The 23639-nt window shown below is 45.9% G+C and overlaps 1 protein-coding gene across 1 annotated transcript in view; it reads left to right on the top strand.

The window, feature by feature from the left end:
- Positions 1-22987, top strand: part of ank1b (ankyrin 1, erythrocytic b) — a 52990-nt gene extending 30003 nt beyond the window's left edge. Inside the window, exons 10-43 of the mRNA XM_076163652.1 lie at positions 100-297; positions 477-575; positions 805-903; positions 1060-1158; positions 1356-1553; positions 1654-1752; positions 2006-2104; positions 2307-2504; positions 2659-2757; positions 3000-3098; positions 3343-3441; positions 3829-3921; positions 4042-4114; positions 4296-4316; positions 5729-5852; positions 6278-6337; positions 6505-6621; positions 6727-6951; positions 7163-7317; positions 7426-7637; positions 8952-9156; positions 9275-9371; positions 9477-9705; positions 9859-9987; positions 11346-11465; positions 12033-12117; positions 13337-13411; positions 13493-13624; positions 13902-14060; positions 15030-15101; positions 20691-21357; positions 21806-21932; positions 22403-22474; positions 22919-22987. Of these exons, the coding sequence (XP_076019767.1) occupies positions 100-297; positions 477-575; positions 805-903; positions 1060-1158; positions 1356-1553; positions 1654-1752; positions 2006-2104; positions 2307-2504; positions 2659-2757; positions 3000-3098; positions 3343-3441; positions 3829-3921; positions 4042-4114; positions 4296-4316; positions 5729-5852; positions 6278-6337; positions 6505-6621; positions 6727-6951; positions 7163-7317; positions 7426-7637; positions 8952-9156; positions 9275-9371; positions 9477-9705; positions 9859-9987; positions 11346-11465; positions 12033-12117; positions 13337-13411; positions 13493-13624; positions 13902-14060; positions 15030-15101; positions 20691-21357; positions 21806-21932; positions 22403-22474; positions 22919-22987 (4704 nt within the window). The remainder of the gene's footprint in view (positions 1-99; positions 298-476; positions 576-804; positions 904-1059; positions 1159-1355; positions 1554-1653; positions 1753-2005; positions 2105-2306; positions 2505-2658; positions 2758-2999; positions 3099-3342; positions 3442-3828; positions 3922-4041; positions 4115-4295; positions 4317-5728; positions 5853-6277; positions 6338-6504; positions 6622-6726; positions 6952-7162; positions 7318-7425; positions 7638-8951; positions 9157-9274; positions 9372-9476; positions 9706-9858; positions 9988-11345; positions 11466-12032; positions 12118-13336; positions 13412-13492; positions 13625-13901; positions 14061-15029; positions 15102-20690; positions 21358-21805; positions 21933-22402; positions 22475-22918) is intronic.
- Positions 22988-23639: the final 652 nt, after the last annotated feature.

Here is a 23639-nt window from a genome sequence, read left to right as displayed (position 1 = left end):
TCCAGGTCATCTTATTAATAATGTTCCCAAGGACTTAAGAGAGTCAGGATCAAATTGTGCTTGATCTTACATTCCATCTCTCCGTTCCCTCTCTTGCAGAATGGTCTGTCCCCCATCCACATGGCAGCCCAGGGGGACCACATGGACTGCGTCAGGCAGATCCTCCAGTTCAACGCCGAGATTGATGATATCACACTGGACCACTTAACCCCTCTTCATGTAGCGGCCCATTGTGGTCACCATCGCATGGCCAAAGTCCTGCTGGACAAGGGGGCCAAAGCAAACGCACGAGCTCTGGTGGGTAACTGAACTTGTGATGAAAGATGATGAAGATGATAGAAAGAGTCATCGTAGTAAACACCTTCAAATGTTTTCACTCTCTTAATGGACAGTTTGTTAGAAGTTGTTGGCTCAGTATCTTCAGGACTCTATGTACGGCGGTGTGTAATTGTGAAATACTTTTGCTTTCTGTCTAGAATGGCTTCACACCTCTCCATATTGCCTGCAAAAAGAACCACATGCGGTCCATGGACCTGCTGCTTAAACACTCTGCTTCCTTAGAAGCCGTCACAGAGGTGAGATGAGGAGGACAAGGAGCTTCCTCCATGTTTAACCTTAAGTGGTATTTGTGAAGTGTGTGTGTTACAATTTGCATCATGCATTTGTTTGCATCTTGTGTGCATACACAGCCTGTGTAGGTGTTGTTGTGTTATAGTAAAGCAATGGACCATAATTTCACATTTTAACATCTGGGTTTCAAAAATGGTAGCTGTAAAGTGTGTGTGTGTGTGCGTGTGCCTGCAGTCCGGTCTCACTCCTCTTCATGTAGCATCGTTTATGGGCCACCTGAACATAGTGAAGAACCTGCTTCATAGAGGAGCTTCACCTAATGCTTCCAATGTGGTGAGACCTGCTCTTCAGTGACTGAAGACATATGATACTTTGGAATATACAGTAACTTTAGATCTTGTACAGTATTATATTTACAAAAAGATATACATTTAATTGTCACATTGTACCTTGTTTACTCTGTTTGTTTGCTGTGTTTGCATAAACCAGAAGGTGGAGACTCCCCTCCACATGGCCTCCAGAGCAGGACACTGTGAAGTTGCACAGTTCCTGCTGCAGAACGCAGCACAGGTGGATGCCAAGGCCAAGGTGAGATCCACGTGGTCTCCTTTCACTCACGTCTATATGCACATGTAAAGGCTAGAGTCACTGGCAAGCTGCACAGTCGAGCTCATCAACATTCATGAGACGGCTGGATCAGTTTTAATACTGAAGTGCCATATTCCTCGAAACTCGTTTTCTTGAAGTGCACACTTGAAGACCATGAATGAACCTTTGTCTCCCAGGACGACCAGACACCCCTACACTGTGCGGCTCGTATGGGCCACAAGGAGCTCGTCAAGCTGCTCCTGGAGCACAAGGCCAACCCGGACTCAGCCACGACTGCCGGCCACACGCCTCTGCACATAGCTGCTCGTGAAGGACACGTCCACACTATCCGAATCTTGTTGGACAGCGGAGCACAGCAGATCAAGATGACCAAGGTAGAGGCAGAAATGTGTGTTCATCATTATTGTCTTATCAAATGAAACCCTTGTATGATCAGAACTGATTGCTTTCTTGTTGTTTTCCGCTCCGGAGCAGAAAGGCTTCACTCCCCTCCACGTGGCCTCTAAATACGGGAAGTTGGATGTGGCGGAGCTCCTGATGGAGAGAGGAGCCAACCCCAACGCAGCTGGGAAGGTGCGACAAACCCCACGCTGTGTCTCCTGTAGTTTAGATCCCAACAGTACACACATACGCAATGATTCACATCTCACAAAGCGCCGCAGAGTGATTCATCCAGAGATTATTTTTGGGATTGTATCCGTGGCTTGTGCTAGTGACTATGTCTTTTATATTGTGATAGTGTCCGTTGTTATTGTGTTTTGTGTGTATACTATATCTGTGCGTGTTTATATATATGTGTATGTGCGTGTGTTTGTGTGTTTGACAGAATGGTCTGGCACCCCTTCATGTGGCCGTCCATCACAACAACCTGGATGTTGTTAAACTCCTGGTCAGCAAGGGAGGATCTGCACACAGCACTGCCCGAGTAAGACGCTCGTATGTGTGTGCGTACATATGATCACTGACACGCGTGTCAAAGTGGGTCAAAGCACCGGTAACTTAACATGACAGTCTTGGTCCAGCATCTGAACAACCTGAAACGTTCTTGCATGACCACATTTGATTTTATGCCATAAATTAAACCCTTGTTTGTCCGCGTTTGTGTGTCCTTGTTTCCCCCGCTGCAGAACGGCTACACTCCCCTGCACATAGCGTCCAAGCAGAACCAGATGGAGGTGGCCAGTTGTCTGCTTCAGCACGGGGCGTCGGCCAACTCCGAGTCCCTCCAAGGTGTCACGCCCCTGCACCTGGCTTCACAGGAAGGACGACCCGACATGGCGGCACTGCTCATCTCCAAACAGGCCAACGTTAATCTGGGCAACAAGGTATAATCTTCAAATGCATGGATTCCAGTCACATAGCTGGAACTCTTCATCCACGAGATTAGGAAGATTATTTAGCGAATATTTCAGTTATTTTATTTGACTGTAAAATATGCTTCATTTCTTATGCCTGTGGTCCATTTTTCCTGTTTTCCAGAGTGGCCTGACTCCTCTCCATCTGGTGGCCCAGGAGGGTCATGTGGGCATCGCCGACACGCTGGTTAAACAGGGAGCTTCTGTTTACGCTGCATCACGGGTGAGACAAATCTGTCGCTAATACCAGTAATATTTTGAGAGACGAGTAAAAGGATTGTATTGAGTTACGCAAAATTCTTCGGGCTACATCTGAAAGATTCAGGTAGAAACATCATTGTTGAGCCGGCTGTTTGGCACAGATGCAGATGAGATCATACAAGTTTACACTCCATCCAAACTGCCAAAACAGAGGCACCAAACCGCACTGAACAATAGCCGTCTGTCTCCGTCTCCTCTCCTCAGATGGGCTACACGCCCCTTCATGTGGCCTGTCACTACGGCAACATCAAGATGGTGAAGTTCCTCCTGCAGCAGCAAGCTCAAGTGAACAGCAAAACAAGGGTAGAGTCATTTTTACTCCTTTTCCTTTCTCTGTTAGCCACACTCATACACACACAGACACATATGGATATACACACTGGTGCATTTCATCTCTCACTCAAAGTACCATCAGGTGGACCCTATCAGTCTCAGATGCCCGGTGAAGCAGGCCTGGTGTTGAGTGCCAAAATCATTAAAGAAACCGTCTCTTTCTTCTCCTCCCTCTCCTTCTGTTTTCATCCCTCGTTCCCCTCGTCCTCTCCAGATGGGTTACACCCCTCTGCACCAGGCGGCTCAGCAGGGCCACACTGATATTGTCACACTCCTGTTGAAAAACGGAGCTCAGCCCAATGAGATTACCTCGGTGAGTCACTTTTCTGACTGATTTCATCATCGTATAACCTTCCTCCACAACGTACAGAATGTGAGGAAGAGGCAGCAGAGCGTTAAGAATTGCAGCAGAATTGCAATTAGATTAAAGTTTTGTAGATCTGTGGCTTTGTTGATTGCACGTGTCAGTCTGAATACGTAATGTACAGACACACAAACACACGCGCACACACACACACACTTCCAAAATTAGAGCCAGAGCCTCCATTCATCACCAGCTGCAGCCATTCATCAGTGAGCTTTCCCACTCTGGGTGTTTTATGAAACAAATCAATAGCGCAGCTTCAAGGTTAAGGTGAGGGTGAGGTTTAGTCTGCGGCGGTATTTGGCATGATGCTCACGTTGAACTTCCTCCGTACAGAACCGTACGTCCCCCCTGGGAATCGCTAAGCGGCTGGGATACATCTCTGTCATCGACGTGCTGAAGCTGGTGACCGAGGAGTCCGTCTCTGCGGTGAGTAACACGCGACGCATCTAAAGGAATGCTCATCAAATACACACCATGATCCAGGATCTTTACCTCTCTCTTCCTCTCTCACTTCCTTCCTTCCATCTCCCCGCTCATTTGTGACAGATCACCACAGAGAAGCATCGGATGAGTTTTCCCGAGACAGTAGATGAGATTTTGGACGTCTCAGAGGATGAAGGTAGGCTGTCCAGATTGTTTATAGATGCAACAAATCAACAGTTTGAGTTATGATGATTCATTTGACGGCTCTGTTAAATGAGAGTCATGCTGGTACGGGAGGTAAACTCACACCAAAACTCACGTGAATTGAAATGTGTGTGTGACTTGTTCATAACACCTTTTTGTATTGTGTTTTGTAGGGGTTGCCCAGCTAACGTTAGGTAGGATTGTGTCTGTATTTCTGCATTGTCCGGTTCGGTGGCTAGTGAACGTGTGCTGTCATCGCAGTTCCTCATTTTCTCTGTGCGTCACTAATTGCCTTTCTAATAAGTCGCTGTGGTTTCGTTTTCCAACTCCGGCCCTTGTTCGCTCCTCTCTACATTTTTCTTCTTCTTCTCCTCTTGTCTGTGTTCTCTTTTCTCTTTCCCACTTCCTCCAGAGATTTATTTGAGAGTTGTCTGTTTCTCATCAGCATGTCATCACAGCATTTCTCCCTGTTTACCAGCTCTCGACGCACATCTGTTCGTGGATTCATTGCTGACAGAACTACAGCGCTTCTACATTTTATAAAGGCAGCAGCAGCAGCAGCAGCAGCGTTACTTCAAAAACAGCGTTGCCGCTCCTCCAACCATGAATATGGGAACACCCACCCCCTTTTTCTGCAGTTTAATTGACCGATTAGCTGATTACACACACGCTGTGCTCCAGCTGTGACACCAGCCAACAAACAGCAATCACAGTCGCTGTTTATGCTTTCCTATTTTTTGTTTTTAATTATGCCACAACCAAACTAAACACCATAAAAAGGCATTTCCCTCTTTTGATGTTGTTCCTCAGCCTTCTTCAACATTTTCCTTTTTTTTTTCTTTATCACCCCCCTGAACGCCGCTGGTTGTGTGGTGGACTCTCTGTTTTGTGAAGTGCTACGTGTTACTCGATTGTTCATTGTGTTTTTTTTATTTCGATATCAGTCCTTTTGTAATAATTGAGGTATTTTCTCCTACACAGAAAACAACCATCACCACATGTGATTTCATCTTTAATGGGCATGCTCACTAAAAAAAGCTGTTACCAGGTGCCTTGCAGTTTGCCCGTTCGTGCGGTGTCTTAATCTGTGTTTATAGTCACTGTCTGACCAGTCCTCTTCCTTCACCCCATTGGTTTCCATTGGCTCTGGTTGTCGTCGTTCTTGTTGTTGTTCTTGTTGTTCTTGTTGTCGTTAGTTCGATCCCATTGCTTGGACTAAAATGCTAAGATGTTGCTGCTTTGTGGACTTTTTTTCTGTGGGTTCATGAAGCTAAAGTGATGACAGAGGGGGGGGCTAGTGGAGGGCTAACAGGGTTTTCACTAAATCATAGGGGTTTGGACCCTTGTGGAGAGGGTCAGCATTGGGTCAAGATACGCTAAACCACTTAAATTGAGCAGAATGATGTCAAATCATATATTTAAAGAATGAGTGGAATATTTAGAGAACTCCAGAGTGAAGGTCAGCATTCTTCTGCCCTGTATTCCACTGGTCTTTTCATTTCCTCTCTTTTATATGTACTCTCAGCAACCTGTTCTCTCCCTGTTTTCATTTCTCCACCCTGTCCTCGCTCTCCGCCCGGCTGACCGCTCTGCTTTTCTCCGACAGGAGACGAGTTGCTCGGGATGGACGGCGGACGCTACTTGAAGCTCGACGACCTCAAGGACCAGGACGACGACTTCCTGTCCCCGAAGAAGTCGATGAGAGACTTCGAGGGAGGCCTGGGCACCACGTACGTCCTTGTTGATGGTGTCTCATTTGTGTGTGTTTGAATTATTTACAAGCTTTAAGCCAGTTCAATTTGTGGAACATGTTAGATTGTGATGATAAAACTGTGAAATTGTGCGAGAGCTGTTGTCCCAGACTAGGTTCAGGGGACGTTACTGTACCACTCAGTCACCATAATGTGAGCCATTGTCATCTATAGTGACACTGAACATCGTATAACAGCAGCACCGGGGTTCCTAGTGGATGTGCAATATCATCATCATCATCATCATCATCATCATCATAAAGCAAAATAACAAGGGACCCTGAATAGAACGTTGTTGTCGTTGTCCGTGTAAAATGTTCCATCATCTGTGGGAATGAACAAGCCCATCCTGTCTTCCTTTGCTTTATGATTCTGTTGTCTCTTTCTCGCGCCCTCGTCCTCAGGCCGTACTCTCCCGCTATACCCAGGATCCCTTGCGTGTCCCCGGAAACCGTTCTACTGGAGGTAGGCGCACACGGCAACGTCCCCATAATGCATCACATTTTATAACCGCTGGTATCTATTCATTTATTTATTCAATTTCTCCCCTTTTCACTCTCCTTTCTCTCTCTGCTTCCCCTCCTCCTCCCCTCCTCTTCCTCGCCCTTTCATATTTCTCTTCCTCCTCGCCTCAGCACACCCCGATCCCGCTGCCAAAGGAGTATGACGACGACTCTCTCATCCCGAGCAGTCCGGCCACAGAGACGTCAGACAACGTCAGCCCTGTCGCCAGTCCAATCCACACTGGGTCAGCTCAGAAGGCTGTCTTTCATTCCTTTTCTTTGGTTTTGTATTTTTCCAATAATCATACTGTACACAAACGGGGAGGATGACATCGTTTCCTGGTTTTCAGCTTCCTGGTGAGCTTCATGGTGGACGCTCGAGGCGGCTCCATGCGGGGCAGCAGACACCACGGCCTGCGCGTCATCATCCCGCCTCGCACCTGCGCCGCGCCCACACGCATCACCTGCCGCCTGGTCAAACCTCAGAAGCTGACCACGCCTCCACCGCTGGTGGAGGGGGAGGGGCTGGCCAGCCGCATCATCTCCCTGGGGCCGTCCAGTATGCAGTTCCTCGGGTGAGTCCTTCAGCACTTAATTCAGTACATAACTCACATCAAAGCATTCACTGTAACACAAACGTATAATTAGTGTGCCATCTAGTGGAGGTTTGTGCATCCAGATTATTTACAGGGTGATCTTGATGACATCAACAATTACTTTCTGTGCCTTGCCTGTAGCGTAAACGTAGAAGACATCAAAACGTGACACTGTTTGTGTCTTTCACAGGCCAGTGATAGTGGAAATCCCACACTTTGCCGCTCTGAGTCGAGGGGACAGAGAACTCGTGGTCCTTCGTAGTGAAAACGGCTCCGTGTGGAAGGAACATCGCAATCGATATGGCGACGAAGTGCTGGAAACTATTCTGAACGGCATGGATGAAGGTCAGTGTGAGTGCAGTGGATGCCGAGCAGTGCTGCAGATCAGTTAGGCCTCATCGTGATGTCCTACCCTCTTTCTCTTCCTGCCTCTTAACATCTTCCTCTCTGCAGATCTTGAGAGCCAGGAGGAGCTGGATAAGAAGAGAATCCGCCGCATCATCTCCACCGACTTCCCCCTCTACTTCGCCGTGGTGTCTCGGGTCCAGCAGGAGAGCGACCTCATCGGTCCGGAGGGCGGGCGGCTGACCAGTAAGCTGGTGCCCCACGTCGAGGCCATTTTCCCCGAGACGGCCGTCACCAAGAGAGTGAGACTGGGACTGCAGGTGAGAAGGAGAGCAAGAGAGGTAGAGGGCAAAGTAGAGACAGAGGAAGAAGGAAATGAGTGAGGAGGGAAGGAGGTTAAATGAAAGGAGACAGAGAGGGGGGGAGGGGGAGCGATAAGAAATACGGGATTGATGTTAATCCACAGCTTTCATTATTTTTCAAGTGATCATTTTGCTTGTGCAACAGAAAATCTGCTGATTTGGTTTAGCTGTTAGAAGCTTTTGGACACCGCTTTTACATGGAGATGACTCAGCGGTTTGACAAATGGGCCTGACTTTGAGTGATGCTGTCTCTCATGGAGTCCTAATGCGTGCGTCACATAACTGACTGCAGACAGATTGTTTACGCTCGCACTATTTTACACAAAGATCTTTACACGGCTTAAAAAGTTAAATATTTGAAGTCAAGAGAGACGCGTTAATGTGAACCATGAGTAAACATACTGTACACACAGCGACCACTTTATTGGACACACCTGTTCGATCCAATACCGTGTTGCTATGTAACAGCCTTGCTATAAAGGCTCCATTATTGTTGACATAGTATCAAAGCCCATTTGTCCAATTCAAAGACATAAACCCTGGGTGTGTCGTCAGTTCAGGTTCAGTCATGTCGGAGTCGTACTGTATTGTTTCCAAATTACCAACGGCGTCACGTGGCGTCTGTCCTGCCGAAACGAGCGCTCCTGGCAATCGCGTTGGCTGCCTGTCACTCATCCAGACCTCCACAGACACACATATGGGAACCTGGCAGACATTCATGCCCACTATCTCTCCTTTCACACCACACCTACGCCCGGCTTGGTTTCCTATTTCAGAGGGATTATGATGGATTGTTGGTTCTACATTTCTCTTTGGTTAATCTCTTGGGTGTTGATTGTTTGCATTGTGTGTCACAGGGCTGTCGTCTGTTGATGAAATAGAGGAAGAGTGCATGTGTCACAGTTTGCTTTGCCTTATGCTGCTCTGTTTATGTTCTCCTTTTATCCAGCCATTCATCACTCCTCAGTTTCCTGATTTAAGTTGTGAGCCACACTGACTGAGCTGATGCACTGATCTGATCTGAGTTGGGTCAGGTGTGAAATATGAATTGGTTGCATGTGTGAGTATGGCTGTGTGTTATGCTCTGCTTTGTATCCAGCCTGTCTTTATTTCTATTTCTTGCCTTTCTTAATATCAGTCTTGATCACCTTTTCTCATATTTGCAAACGGATTGGGCGTGTTTTCATTTTGCGCTTCCACGTATCAATATCGTCCTCCTATTCAGCTCCGTATCCTGTTGTTTCATCTTCACCTCACCGCAATCTTCCTCAGGCACAACCCATCCCAGATGAACTGCTGACTCGGCAGCTCGGCAACCAGGCGACCTTCAGCCCGGTCGTCACTATAGAACCTCGCCGACGCAAATTTCACCGTCCAATTGGACTGCGCATCCCGTTGCCGCCATCCTGGAGGGAGAGTCCTCGCGATGCAGGGGAGGGCGACACAACCAGCTTGCGCCTGCTTTGCAGTGTCATTGGTACGATCCATACTGAGAAATGATTCACTTTCTTCGTGGGCCTTTTGTGTTATATTGATATTTGGTGTCACGGTGTCTAACGGGGCATGAATGACACGGTGTGTGTGTTCTGCCGCAGGTGGGACAGCGCCGGCACAGTGGGAGGACATCACTGGAACAACCAAGCTGATGTACGCCAGTAACTGTGCCAGCTTTACCACCAATGTCTCTGCAAGGTGAGATTCACTCCACACACTCCAGATTGATCAACTCTCACATCCGTACGTTAATCTGCTATCTGTCATTTGCGTTTCCTCCCTTCCTCTCACGTCCTCAACCAGATTCTGGCTGGCTGACTGTCCCCGCACAGCCGAGGCAGTGACCTTCGCCAACTTGCTGTACCGCGAGCTGATGGCGGTGCCGTACATGGCAAAGTTTGTCATCTTTGCCAAGATGAATGAAGCGCGCGAGGGACGCCTGCGTTGTTATTGCATGACGGATGACAAGATGGACAAAACCCTGGAGCTCCACGAGAACTTCACCGAGGTGGCCAGAAGCCGAGATATTGAGGTCAGCACAAGGGGGGGGCAAAGAAAAACACAAAAAAGGAAAAGTGGGAAAATAGAGGTCGTGGCCTTCTCAGGTAGACTTTCAAAAAAACGTTAAGGCTGCCTCAGAGGGCCTTCATGGAATTCCCTTGTGTTCTCCTGCTGGTTTCCTCAGGTGATGGAGGGAATGCCGCTGCACCTGGAATGTTCCGGAAACCTGGTGCCCATCAGGAAAGCTACCCAGCAGCCTCGTAGCTTCAGCTTCCAGGCCTTCAGAGACAACAGACTGCCCGTGTCCGTCAAGGTCTGTCTCTACCTGAGCATCCACACACCCGCATTCAACTTCACAATCATTGATTCGCTTATTCATACTGATGTCTTGTTTGTTCACTTGTCGGGTTTCGGTTTGTCAAAGGTTTGCCTCGGGTCAGTTTTGCCTCTGATAATCACCCAGTGTGTGTTTATGTGTGTGTGTGTGTGTGTGTGTGTGTTTGTTTGTTTGTCTGATAGCTTTTCTTCCTTCTTACGGGTTTAAGTAGTTTGTTTTTTTGTCTTTTTTTGGTTCTTTTTCTGGTTGGTTCTCTTTGCTGAGGAGGCGGTGTTGACAGATTTTGTGTTTAGATTGAGTCAGTTTCTTCAAAAGTAGTGCACAGAAAGACTACGAATAGAAGCAATACAATCCTACATGAAGGTTTCTGGACATCCTCCTCCCACGCTCACACAGCAGAGCGTCATAGGAAACTTTTTTTAAAACTCAACCTTCGTCTCTTTTGATCATAAATCAGAATAATCTCCGTCAGGCTTTCTGGTCTGACTCGACTCCCCGGTCGTCCCTTTCGTAAAGCTCTTCTACTTTAGCCCTTATTGTATATTTGTCTGTGTGTTCATATCTATGTCTGTCTTGCATCTGTCCTTGTGTGTGTGTGTGTGGGTGTGTGTTATCCACGTGTCTGTGTCTTTGTAAGTGTCACATACACTCCTCTTCAGCGATAACAAGAAGAATACTGTGTTAAACCGCTCCATTATGATTCAGCCAAACCCACAAACAACTTACCTGTGTACCTGTCAGCCTCCTTGGGTAATTGTTTGCACGTCCTGTGACTTCCCTCACTTTCTTTGCCTGCCTTCCTATCTTGCGGCCTTGCTTGTCTGTACGTGTCTGTCTCACTGTCTCTCTCTCTCTCTCTCACGGTCACTCTGTATCTGTCTGGTCTGACAGACGTCCAGGTAAAGTGTGCAGGTAAATCTCTCCCTCTCGCCTGCCTGTGGACTGCTTCCATCCCTGTTACCCCCCCCTGCTCCCCGTCCCATGTTACTGCGCCACATGCTCCTGACACTGCGGGGGGTCTAATACCTGTTTTGGTCTGTTTTCCTCCCTCCTCTCTTTCGGTCTGTTCATTCTCTGGCTCTCTCTCTCTGTCTCTCTCTCTCTCTCATTCTGTCTCTGTTTAAACTCCCATCCCTTCCTGTTTTCCTCTTTTTCTTAACTTTTTATTCTACTTCTTTGCTCATATTTTTGTTTTGGCTCTCTCCTTTTACTCTTTTACTTTTATTTCCCTCTCCACTCTCTCCCCCCCCCCCCCCCTCTCTCTCTCTCTCTCTCTCTCTCTCTCTCTCTCTCTCTCTCTCTCTCGCTCGCGCTCTCTCTCTACACACTGTCAGGTCAGAGATAGTAACAAGGATGCCGCCGGCTTTTTGTCCTTTCTGCGAAAGTGCACCAAGTACGAGGACACGCAGCATGTCCTGTGTAACCTGAACATCACCATGCCGCCCTGTGTCAAGGTAAGGATGCTCCTACCAACACACAGAAACCTTTCTGCTTGAATCTCTCCAGATATCCATGAGCTTGTTGAGAGGAGATGTCAAGCCTCTGTGTATCTGTATAAGAAATATGAAGTCACCGTTTTTCTATTTTTATGTATTTAGTCTTTACTTGACTTTCGTAATCTCGTTCCCAATTGGCAGGTAGATTCAGGTTCCACCTAAATATTCACTGTTTAACCCTTGAAACCCAAGGATGCCTGGTACTGGAATGTTATTTTCGATTTAAATTAATGAAAATAGAGAAAATAACAGATGATTAAGGGGACTTTCAGGTTCCTTGAGCCCAAATCCACCATTGCCCACAAGGGGAATCGCTTCATCTGTTGCCAGTGTTGTTTCATGATCTTGGGTGGGAGGTGTTGTGAAGGCAGGGATGCAGCAGGTAGGAAGAGGGAGGAGGAGGAGGAGGAGGAGGAGAGGCTTAAATCTCTCCACACGCGTACATGCTGCTTCTTTCAGGATTGTTTTGCCCTGAGCAAATATGCAACACTGCCTCAATAGATCTTTTATCTGTGACTGTTTTAGGTTGTTGGGAGTGAAGAGCGCAGGAGAACGTTAACCCCGCTTGCTCTGCGAGAGCGCTACAGTGCACTGAACGAGCCTGGTGTGGGTGAGTCCCTCAATGCCTGACCGCAGCCCTCTCCCAATATACACACGGTGGAGACGGGCCCTGAATGTTGCACTGCCCCTTTAACCAACCCCTCCGCTTCCCTACTTTACCCTTTATCTGTCTGGCGTGCACGCATGGCACAAAGACCGAGCCTTGGATGCAATGCACTGCTCTACAATATGCCCCAGAGTTCTTTGCAGTGCAGTTAGAGAAAATGGTATAGATTGCAGCAGACCCCCACATGATTTAGAATGGCTCCATGGCACACGGCAAATTATACGCCTTTTCTTTCCTGAGTGTCCTGGTAGCCATGACGACTGATGAATGACTTCTGGTATTGGTGTTTTGCATGCTGCTGGTTTCTCCACTGCGATTTCCAATGGCATGGCAGCAGAAGCTGTTAGCATTAGCACTGGGAATGGGCAGGACCTCGCAGTGGAGCTAGACAGACGAGCCCTTACATTGGCCCGTGGTTAATGTAACGGAATCGAGGAGGTTTGATTTGATACTGATGGGGACGAGGCCTTTTCTGTCTAACAAAATACACAGCGCTGCTACGTTGCACCTCAGTCCCTCTGTGCGGTCACTGAATGCTATTTGAGTTAAAGGGACTGGCACCTGAATGACACTCTGTGCCCCTATCCACCCCAAATTCTAACCAACCCCCCCTATAGTCTGTGGACAAAAACAATTGTTATGGGTATTGCTTATTCCCCTCAACAGACCAATGCTTTTGACAAGGTAAGTATTGTAGCTATTAATGATTTAATAGCAAATCATTAGATTTGTTAATGGACTGAGAAGCTTTCCATGGGCGCTCATGGAGACGACAGTAGAAACGTCAGTGAAACCAAAAGAAGAAGAGATCAAGATAATTGAATACCCATCTGCATTTATGAATGAATTTGTATCTAGGCTGTAATATCATAACATGTAATATATAAAATATCAACCCAAACCTAGTTAACCTGAATAGCTTTGAGCTTAATTCTCATTATTGCTTCAGTGTTGTTTTTAATCAATAAATGGTTGACAGTGTAACAGCTCAGCTCTGTGTAGCTGAAGAACTTCTGCTGTCATTGTTAATGTTCCTAAGAACAGAATCAAACATCCGGATTACTTGGTTTAACAGGAAATAAATGCACAGGACATCAAGCACAGTGGATCTCTGCGTGTGTGTCCTGTGGGTTTCTAAGGGGATTTTCTTTCCTCAACCCAGCCACAGTGAATGCCATGGAGAGGACAGAAATCAAAATCAACCTCATATCTGAGCAGCTGGGTCTAAGCTGGGCAGGTTAGTCCTCACAAACATACATGCATCCGTTATAGGATAACTGCAGTACAAATTCAATTGATTGATTGATTTGCCGGACAGAGTTGGCACGAGAGCTTCAGTTTGGTGTGGACGACATCAACAGGATCCGTGTGGAGAATCCCAACTCCCTACTGGACCAGAGCTCGGCCCTGCTCAGCCTGTGGGCCAGCAGAGAAGGGAAAAGGGCAAAGAGTGAGCTCACCACTGCATCCTCAACACTGTGCCTTTACTAATCTCATGAACAAAGCCTTAGACTATGAAAACACTCACTGCACTATTGAGTTTATTCTTGTTTTGGTGTAAAATAGCCCAACTCGTCCCATGTGACGTTCAAACTGCTTGGTACTTACTCATAAAATCTGTTTTGTGCTGGTCTTACTTTATATCTAATGTTCCCCTCTTGGACACACTCCTCCTCCTCTGTTGACCTTCTTCTGTTTCCTCTCTCTGTCTCCTGTGTCTCCCTCAGTGGAGAGTCTGTACTGCGCCCTGAGGAACATCGACCGTGCGGACATTGTGAGTTCTCTGGAGGGTCAGACCTCACAGCCTCTGCCCGGCTCCTCAGAAGAAGGGGCCTGTCGACTGGGCGACAGCGACTCCACCACGCTGTCCCCCAGTGTCATCAATGGTACGGCGCACACACACACACACACACACACACTTAACACTTAACACACAAATCATTCAAAGCAATAAAACAGCCAATAAAGTTGCATGTAAACTTGCTAAATAGATTTCTTCTCCTGCAAATACATTTCTTTATTTATTTTTCTCAATTTAAGTTGCTGTCGATTTAAAGCCGTATTTAAGATATAAGGCTCATTATATGGCATCATTTGGTTTGATATAGTATGTATATACAAATAAGTTATATGATTTAAATAGAAATATACTGCATGTTAGAAGACATGAAGGGAGTGTAGTAATGTCTTAAACTCTCCTTTAGAGAGGTCGAGAAATTCTATGTTTTCTCTCAGTGTGCAGAGAGGTGCTGCAGCGAGGAAGTTTTTGCAAATTAAACCATCGCAAAGGATTCAAAACAGAAATATAATCAATAAGAAAATAAGAGCAAATTCCTTCAACCACTTCAGCCTGAGTGAACGTGAATGATTGGTGAACAGAAATGTGTCATGGGTCTAAAACATGAAATGTTACTTAAAGCTGTAATCTAGATTGTACACTGCAGCACTGGACAAAAGCAAAGGATATGAAGGGGGTAGTTACTGTCCATACCCAGAGAATGTACCTCTGTGTGGGTGTGACCCTCAGGTGATAATATATATGATCAGAGCAGAAGGAAACGTCAAAACTGACATGAAAGCGCAACATTTTAGCTCAGTAGAACAAGAGCTATGCAGACATGCGTCATTTCCTTCCTTTGGGCTGAAGTGGTTGAAGATAAATCAGCACAATCCTTTGATGATATGTCAGATTTATCTAAGCCGCATTGATTTTTCTGCTTCTTTTTCCACAAACTTAGTCTTAGTTGCATTAAACAAAACAGAAAAAAAAAAACAAAGCCTCCCCCTCCTTTCCTCCTTTCCTTCCCTTGAGGATGGATAACAGTAATCTTACCTTGTCTCTGTTGCTCCACAAGAGGTCACGGACTCAAGGCCATCGCGCCTAGTGCACAAGCCCCGCGTTATTAGACCCCCGTTTTTCAGAAGGGGTAAGTTGAAGGGAAGTCTGGCTGCATGGTGTTTTGCTGCTCGTGTACATGATGGTGATGATGATGGTGATGATGGTGATGAATCTCAGACCAGGGTTTGGAGCGACACTGGGGTCTGAGGAATGGAACTCGGCCTTTTTTCCCCAGCATGCATTATTAACACCGTCTCCTCTCTGTGCATTCCTCACCGGGGGGGTTACAAATCATTCTTTCAGTTTCCTCCACACTCGTCATGCTTAAGCCCTTAACACGTCTACCCAGTTTAACATGAGAAACGAGGGGAAAATCACCGACGGTTAAGAGTCGTTAAGGTGTCAAATTACTCCAAATCTCCTGTGTGGGAGTCGGCGAGGGTGTGCGCACATACATGAGGTGTGTGCGCGTGTGTGTGTACGTCTGGGATGGATACACTATTCAAAAGTGGCGCTAGTACACAGATAGTGTGCTCTGGGCCTTCATACCTTGTTTCTATTCCTCCCTCTCTTCCTCTCTCGCTCTCTCTCTCTCTCTCCCTGAGATCAGGACAGAATTTCTCTGCTCTGATGTTTGATTTGACATTGCGACACCCCGCAATGCCCTCAAATCCTTGAAATTGTGTCTTTTGCTCAGGAAATCTCGCTCTCTCTCTCTCTCTCTCTCCCTCCCCCCCTCTCTCTCTGAACCTTTAACACATGTCATATCTGCTGCCCAGCCGCCCTGCTCCTCCTCCTCTTCCTCCTCCTCTACCCCTTTCCCCCTGCTCTTCCTCCTCACAGTTGCTCTTCCCGTCCGACCTCTGACCTCACATGACCTCATGTTGACCTCTGGGCCTTCTCCTCTCTATTGTCATCTTGTTTTCCTGCGCTCCTCCCTCGTTCAGTTGAGCGGGGACCCTCTCCTCCTCTCTCAGTCCAGCTCTGTCAACGTACTCAAGTTGTTGCATGTGCACGCTGCATGCTTTGCTGTACCGTACTGTGTGTATGGGAGTGTGTGTGAGTGTGAGGAACCATGTTTCACACCTGGGCAAAGTAGTAACTGAATATATTTCAAGTACAAGGGAAAGAAATCAATTTATTTTAGTTGTACGGGTAAGATTTGAATTTGATAGCTTCTCAGGTAAACCAGGCTCAACTACTTGAAAATGTCTTCAAATATTGTTTGCCCGGGATAAATGTGTGTGTGTGTGTGAGCGAATGAATGAATGTTTTGGACTCTAACATGTCTTTGTGCATGGCATGCTTATTATGTATGAAGTTTTCTTCACTGTGTACAATAATTCTCTGTTCACTGGATGTTTTGCAATCTTGTTTTAAATGCTATATTAACAAACCAATGTTGTTTTTCTGTTAAAAAAAAAATCAACAGTGTGTTTTCAATGCTAAACTGTGACACATGATCAGCTGCATAGCAAATAATGTTCTGCATACAATGTGGGTCATGGGCAAAATGTCTGCATTTCTACTTTCCGCCAATCTTCTCTTTACTTCAGTTTTATGAGTGCCACTTAAAGGTTGACACTTGTTTACATATCAATCTGTTTATTGGTCATGCAGAGCACAATTCAGCATGTAGGGGCGAAACTGTGTGAAGGCTTTTGTGCCTGACACTTACTTACTTACTTATTGACACTTATGATGTCACCAGGGTTACTTCCTGTTGTAGGTAAAGACGTCACGTTTGTGTGACATCTCACAGATCAGTTTCCCTGATTTTCTACAGCATTAGTCTTTAGGCTCAACATTTGGTTTCAACTTCACAACATCTTTACCAAACTTACACTATTCTATTGTGATGTGTAAAGTGTGGACTTTAGTGCTTCATCACAGAACTTAAACATGAAGCTTTGTATCCAAACTGAGACTGTTTTGTATCTATAAATGATCCCATTGAGCCTGATAGACATGTCAAGCCCTAAAACTGTCTTATGTGACATCACAAGAGTTACTTTATCTTCAGCACCAACATGAAGTAACTCGTCTGATGTGATAGAGGTCAGATTCACAGCCACAAGAGCCTTTATGTTATTGCTTTCATAGGAAATTAGATGTGTACAATTGATGGATTTGCCCTTTAAAGCACTGTGAAATATATAGAATATAAAATAGAAATCAAATACAATTAGATATTGGTTAAAATTCTTTATTTTTGTCATGTAGAGGCAACACGCGGCCTCACAACTGCTCTATTTTGCCCATGAGTCACTGTTATCGTTGTCTGAACGTTATCTGCCAGCAGGTATATTTGGTGTGAAGCGTGTTTGTGTAGTGTGTTTGGTGTGTGTGTGTGTGTATGTGTGCGTGTGTGTGAGTGAGTAATCTATAATCTAGTTAATTTGAGATGTGAACCTCACCTGTGAATCAATAATGTGTCCTCATCTGTGTTGCAGTTTTGTTTTGTGCGTACGTACGTGTGTGCACAGTGATCCAATTTTTGTTTTCTTGTGCCATGACAATCCGTATGTGTGCGTGTGCGTGTGTGTGTGTTTCACTACAGTCTGTGCCTTTGACACTCGTGTGCGTTTGTGTGTGTAAATAGCAGGAGTGAAGGGAAAGAAGGGTAACGCAGGTTCATCTGACTCATTTCCAACCCTCATTCTGATCCTGACTCACTCTGCTCTGTTCACCTCATTCTGATGCCTCCTGTCATCATCCTGGGCCCCTTTACCATCCCAGAAACACACATGCTTACCCACGCTGCTGTGTCATAATACCGCAATGGACAGGAAGGAAGTATTTCACCCAATAGCACATTTCATTTTGTCCTCACTGCAGTCTAATTTCCATTGCTTGTACTCGTACACTGATGATCAATTCTTTAGATTCTGTGTGCATCACCACACCAAGTATCACTGGTTGGTCATTAGAGGTCAAACTCTAATGGCTAACTGGTAGAGTTTAGGACAGGAGATCCTCAATTTGGGTCATGGTATTGATGGGGAAATTTGCAAAAGGAAGGTAGTGAAATATTGAATATTGCCATAGTTTGGGGGAGATGAATGTGCAATTCAACTATGAGGTTGGTCACAAACCAAAGTGTGCTCATGCCTTCACCTTATCACCTATTTGCTGCTCGGCAAATAGAAATTGTGTCCAACTTTCAAACGCTTCATGAAAACTCTTCTTCTTGTTGTAACTGTCGGCTCCATACACACACTATGGCCGAAGCTCAGCTCACCTCCACTGTCAACTTAGGAGTTAAGATGTTTAAGCCTGTAAAACAAGTCAAAGCATCAGAATTGTAATGTTGGGTGAAATACTCCTTTTACCGTTAAATTTCACTCATCCAAAATCATAGCTGTAAAAATCCTTCGAGATTTTTACTGAAAGTATTCGATGATTGGTTTATCACAGGTTTACGTGTCAAACACAAAGTAAATCAATAACATGATGTCATTACAGATGTGATGAAATTGAGACATCTAAGTTCAAGCCAAATAACATAAAACAAAAAATATAAAAATATGTAAGAACGTGTTTATACATTATTATAAACTTACTAAATATAATATATATACTGTATATGAAATAAGTGGAATGAAGAATTAATTAAATATAGAACATTATTAAGTATCTTTACAAACTGCGTGTCTGTGTATATGACTGTGTGTTGGTGTGTATATGACTGTGTGTTTGTGTGTATATGCGTGTTGCTACTGTACATTGCTTGTCATATTCAGTTGTTATCCTAGTACAGAGGATATTAAAGACAAACATGCTCAGAATACTTCAACTGCAACAGTAACAGATGACACAGTAATGCACCTGGCAGGTAGAGCCACATAGAGTTACATTCAAAGACATTGATGAATGAATGAATGAATTTGGTTTTTGCCCTATGTGAGTGTGTGTGTGTGCCTGTGTGTGCGTGCGTGTGTGCGTGTGTGCGTGTGTGTGCGCGTGTGAAATTGCCTTTTTTTTCCGTATGCTTGGGATGCTCACACATAAAAGCATGACTTTGACGTGCATCTACAGAAGAAAACACAGACACACACACACAGCAGTAACTTGCAGCTCTGCAAGATGCTGCTGACTCACTGGGAGGGAAATGTGACAGGTTGGAACGATGACGTTTCACGACAGCTGCTGATCACAAACACACATCCAGTATCTGTTGTGGTCAGGAAGCTCCAGTTTTGTTCCACATTGATTCACACATTTTGAGATATAAAATATACAGCACGTGTTCCCAAAAAGCTAAATAATTGGAACAAACCTGTGTCACTTCTCTCCTGCATTTTCTGGCCTCTGAAAAACCAAAAATGAACATCATGCCAACCTGACATACATCGTCTAACTAAACTCTCCTCTGTTTTGGAGGAGAACAGTGTTTCTGCTGCAGATTCACTTATTCACGAGAACAAAGTTAGAGCCACAAAGGTGTCACCTCACAGACAATGGAGGATAACACCAAAGCCCTTTATCTGGCAGTTCCCTCATATAGCCATGTCCCAAACAGGATCAATCAGGTGAATCTGCATTCAAAATATGAAGGTAGTTGACGAGATGTTTAAAGGAAAGAAAGACGGAGAAAGATTTTACGACTACCATTCATCATTTAATGTAGGAAAGAAGTACAAAACGCTGGAGCTGGAAGTTCTGAAGCATCTCAGAGTCAGATCTCTGGTTCAGGTTCACTTTGTCACAACCCACTCATCAAATAAACGCCAACATTGGACGATTCTGCAAAATCGATGCCAACATTCTTGAACGTTCAATTCCAAAGTTTTGTATTGTTAGGTTCAGTTAACTGAAACAATTTGGTTATGGATAGAGGAAGCTCTTGGTCATGGCAGGGGGTTGGGGGTTAAATCACTGGTGAATGATGCTGGAAACCTTAAGTACTGACATTGTTATATTTACATCGAGACAAACCCAAAGAGAATTCAACTCTGAGGCCTTAACACTGATTTTGTTTCTTTATTTTTGCACATTTAATCATATGTTAGGCTCATAAATTAATGATCTCATCAAGCAGTTAGTGAATTAGAAAGCTACATTCATCAGATTAACTGGAATGTATGGAACACTATTGATGTTCAATAGCCTTTCTTCCCCTAGTGGACAAACGTAATTTCATCTTTAAAGAGCTAAGAAAACACTTAAAGATCATAATGTTGGTCAACAATTTAGTGTCAACTTAATGTTATTTGTATGGCCTGAAGGGTTTAGTTTGAAAATCTTAAAGTCGCTGATGTGAAAGAGAATCAGTGTTTATCCTTGCTCAGACTCCCAGGATGTGATCTCTGGTTTCTGATGTTAAATCCCAACACTTTGCATAATCATCCAACCACATCCGACCTCAGTGCGCTGCTGTACATCACATGACATCCTGCTTTGGCACCGTGTGTTGGTGTTGAATGTAAACTTGCATCCCGAATCGTTCAGTGTTGATGTTTTCACTCGACTGGGCTGCTTTTTGTTTCACTTATCACTTGAAAATTGATTTCAATCCTGAATCGGTGATCCCACTCTGGAATGCTTCGTAAACCCAGGCTCCTGTTGTGATTGGGACAAGGCTCAACCTCACTGAATACGTTAGGCGTCCTCGTCCCCGCCGCTGTCCATGCGTGGTGTTAGTCTTTCTTTTGTCTCGCCCCTGTCTTCCCTCCAGGTTATGGGCTGGTGCAGGAGGAGCTGCTGTCTCCGGCCTCCATGCTGTACAGTCTGCCCTCGCCGCTGGGCGCCGAGCCCTACTGGCAGGAAGTCTCCAGCTTAGAGTGCGCCCCCATCGCCACCACCGAGGAAGACACGTTACTCGAGATGTCAGACGTGCAGGTGTGGCCGGCGGGGGTCAGCCCCTCGCTGGTCACGGTGGAGGACTCGTCACTGGATGGGAGCAGTCGAGCTGATGACTCGGAGGGAGCCACGCTCTCCCTGCCTTACAGCTTGGGCCGCCCCAGCAGTGGCGCCAGCGGGGCCAGCGGCTCCATCATGGGGCTGGAGGAGGAGGAGGAGGTTGAGGAAGGGGAGGTTGAGGAGGAAGAGGAGGAGGAGGAGGAGGCACCGCAGGAGCCGGTGCCTACGTTGGCAGAAAGGGACAGGGTGAGGGCCAGCGGTGCCGTGCCCAAGGTCAACCTAAATGGCCAGCTCGGAGGTCAGAGGTCGGACGGGAGGAGGGGGGAGGCGTTTGCTGCAGGAGGAGGAGCAAAAGGGGGAGGTGGAGGTGTAGGGCTGGGTTCAGTGGAAGGGATTTCTGTTGTTGCAGGCCAGCAGGTTTTCGCCCAGAGGTGCGAGGTGTCGGGACTGAGTCGAGCTGCAGAGCACAATGGAGACAACCGGTAGGTCCGCCAACACGCCAGTCACTATGACAACAGGTGCTTTTCCCCACTGTCACTAGGGGGCGCATGACCTTCATTGTAATTTATTTTTCTTTCTGTATCATTTGGCCTCATACCTCAGGAGGAGCCGGATTTTTATTTTCCCAAACTTAAACACACAGGGAATGTTTAATTGCTTGCATGTTACAGATTTGGTGAAAGGAAAACAATATTAGAAAGAACCAAAGGTGAAACTGACATTGGTTACTAAAACAGCTTGATTACTGTTAGGTAAAGCTTATGGTCAGCAGGGAAATACTGGTAAGTTATGGTCACTCAGCATCATCGGATTTCAACTTTCATCAGACAAACTTGTTTACTCTCTATTCTCTATTCTCTTTCTCCCCCTCTCCCTCTCCCTCTCCCTCTCTCTCTCTCTCTCTCTCTCTCTCTCTTTACCTCTCCCCAGCGTCGTGGGAGGCGGAGCGTTCCAACCCTACCTACCGGACAAGGACTCTCTGCAGGGCTGGGTGGGCTCGGTGTCGTCAGGGCGTGACGGCAGCTTGCGTGTGGCCCAGGAGGCTCTGCTGACTCCGGTGTGTGACACGGGTTATTCACACGTCCTGCGTGGGCGCCTCCTGCAGGGCACACAGCCCTTTGACAAGGGGCTGGGCTTCTCCCACCAGGAGGCGGGGACACGTGCTTGGCAACAGGAGCAGAGGCGGGGCCAGGTCAGGTTGCCACGCCGACCACCCGCCGCTTCCTGTGCCTGGAGGGGGAACCTCTGTCCATCCCTGACCATTTTTTTTCTCAAACTCTCAGACGTGAAAGACAATTTGATTTGTTTTTCCTCCCAACCATCAACAAAAGTCAAAATCACCAAAATAATTCATTTTGATGATTTTGATCACCAAACATGATCAAACAAATGCGTTCACATGGAGGAAATGACCATGAGAAATGACTTTTGCTTTTGTTTCACATGTTTTATTGCAAGCAATCTGTTCCTGTGAAAATATAAACACTGCCGATTGCTTATTTTATGTCACTTATTATGTTCATACAGAGAGGTGAGAAAGAGCCCTTCACTGCTGAGGCACAGTACGTCGATGAACATGAAATCGCGCTCACTAGAAAGGTGAGTCACATCATTTTCACTTTTCCTATTCACACACACACACACACACACACATGTTCTATTCCGACGCAGTCACACACTTGACACCTTAAACCCCCAGCAGGCAGCAGTGTGTTGTTGGTGGGCAATTAACAGCAGCCACCAGCCAACATGCTCCTAGCCAAATGTTGGTTAGGAGCATGTTGTCCTGTCATTTTACATGCTTTTAATGGAACTTTACGTCACAGAGAGATGTTGCTGTTTTGAAAAATGCTGCTACACTTGAGTATCCTGTGAGCGCTAATGTGCTGCAGCTCATATGAATCTGACTGTCTGATGATGCACGGTTATGAGCGCTGGTGAGCCGTTCTGTGGCTGGTTACTTTCCTGCCCCCTGGTGGAGGCTGCAGCAGTTAACCGCTCCAGGTGTTCTCTCCCTCCCTCCTCCCTCCCTCCTTGCTCCAGGTGGGGGTGGGTGTGAGGAAGGGCGCTCAGGCAGCACAGCGCACCAGTCTGCGGCGAGTAAAACAATGAAAACACACACACTCCCCGGTCCTCCAGGTACGGGACACACCACAAGCACCTGAGCATCCCAGTGCTTGGATAGATTCCATGACGATCTATCGGGGCTTCAGAGTGTGTATGAGAACTGTCACCGCACGGCTGCTCTGTTGCATTTATGTTTCAAATGACGTAAATGTGCTCTGTAACAATTTGTTACGCACAGGAGGGCCAAAGTCTGCGTTTCATGGGTGACTGGACTCTAGCGATCGTTTTGATAATCGATTAATCTACTGGTTATTCTGAATTCAAATTTCTAATTTTCACCTAATAATGATTTAAATAAAATTTGAAGAATTCTGCCAATTGGATATGAATGAGTGGAAATGATCCATTTGGATAAACAGAACGTGGGCTGTGGTGTTCATAATGATTGTATTTTATTCAATTTATATTTCATTTTTCTCTTATTTGTATGATTTTATGTCTTTTGTTTCATTTGCCATTCGTCATTTATTTTATTCGGCATTAATTTCATAGACAGCTGTCATAGACAACATGAGGTCATGTTGATGAATAATCGATTATTCGCATTTTGAATCGATTATTTGTTTGATTCGATTTTTTAATCGAATAGTTGATGCTAATCGATTAACTGGACAGCTCCTACCTGGACTCTATCTGT

The sequence above is a fragment of the Genypterus blacodes genome, unplaced genomic scaffold, assembly GCF_046128005.1.
Source record: "Genypterus blacodes isolate CSIRO-AG114 ecotype Tasmania unplaced genomic scaffold, CSIRO-AGI_Gbla_v1 ptg000133l_1, whole genome shotgun sequence".
Taxonomy (NCBI): domain Eukaryota; kingdom Metazoa; phylum Chordata; class Actinopteri; order Ophidiiformes; family Ophidiidae; genus Genypterus; species Genypterus blacodes.
This window is presented reverse-complemented; position numbering and strand designations above follow the sequence as displayed.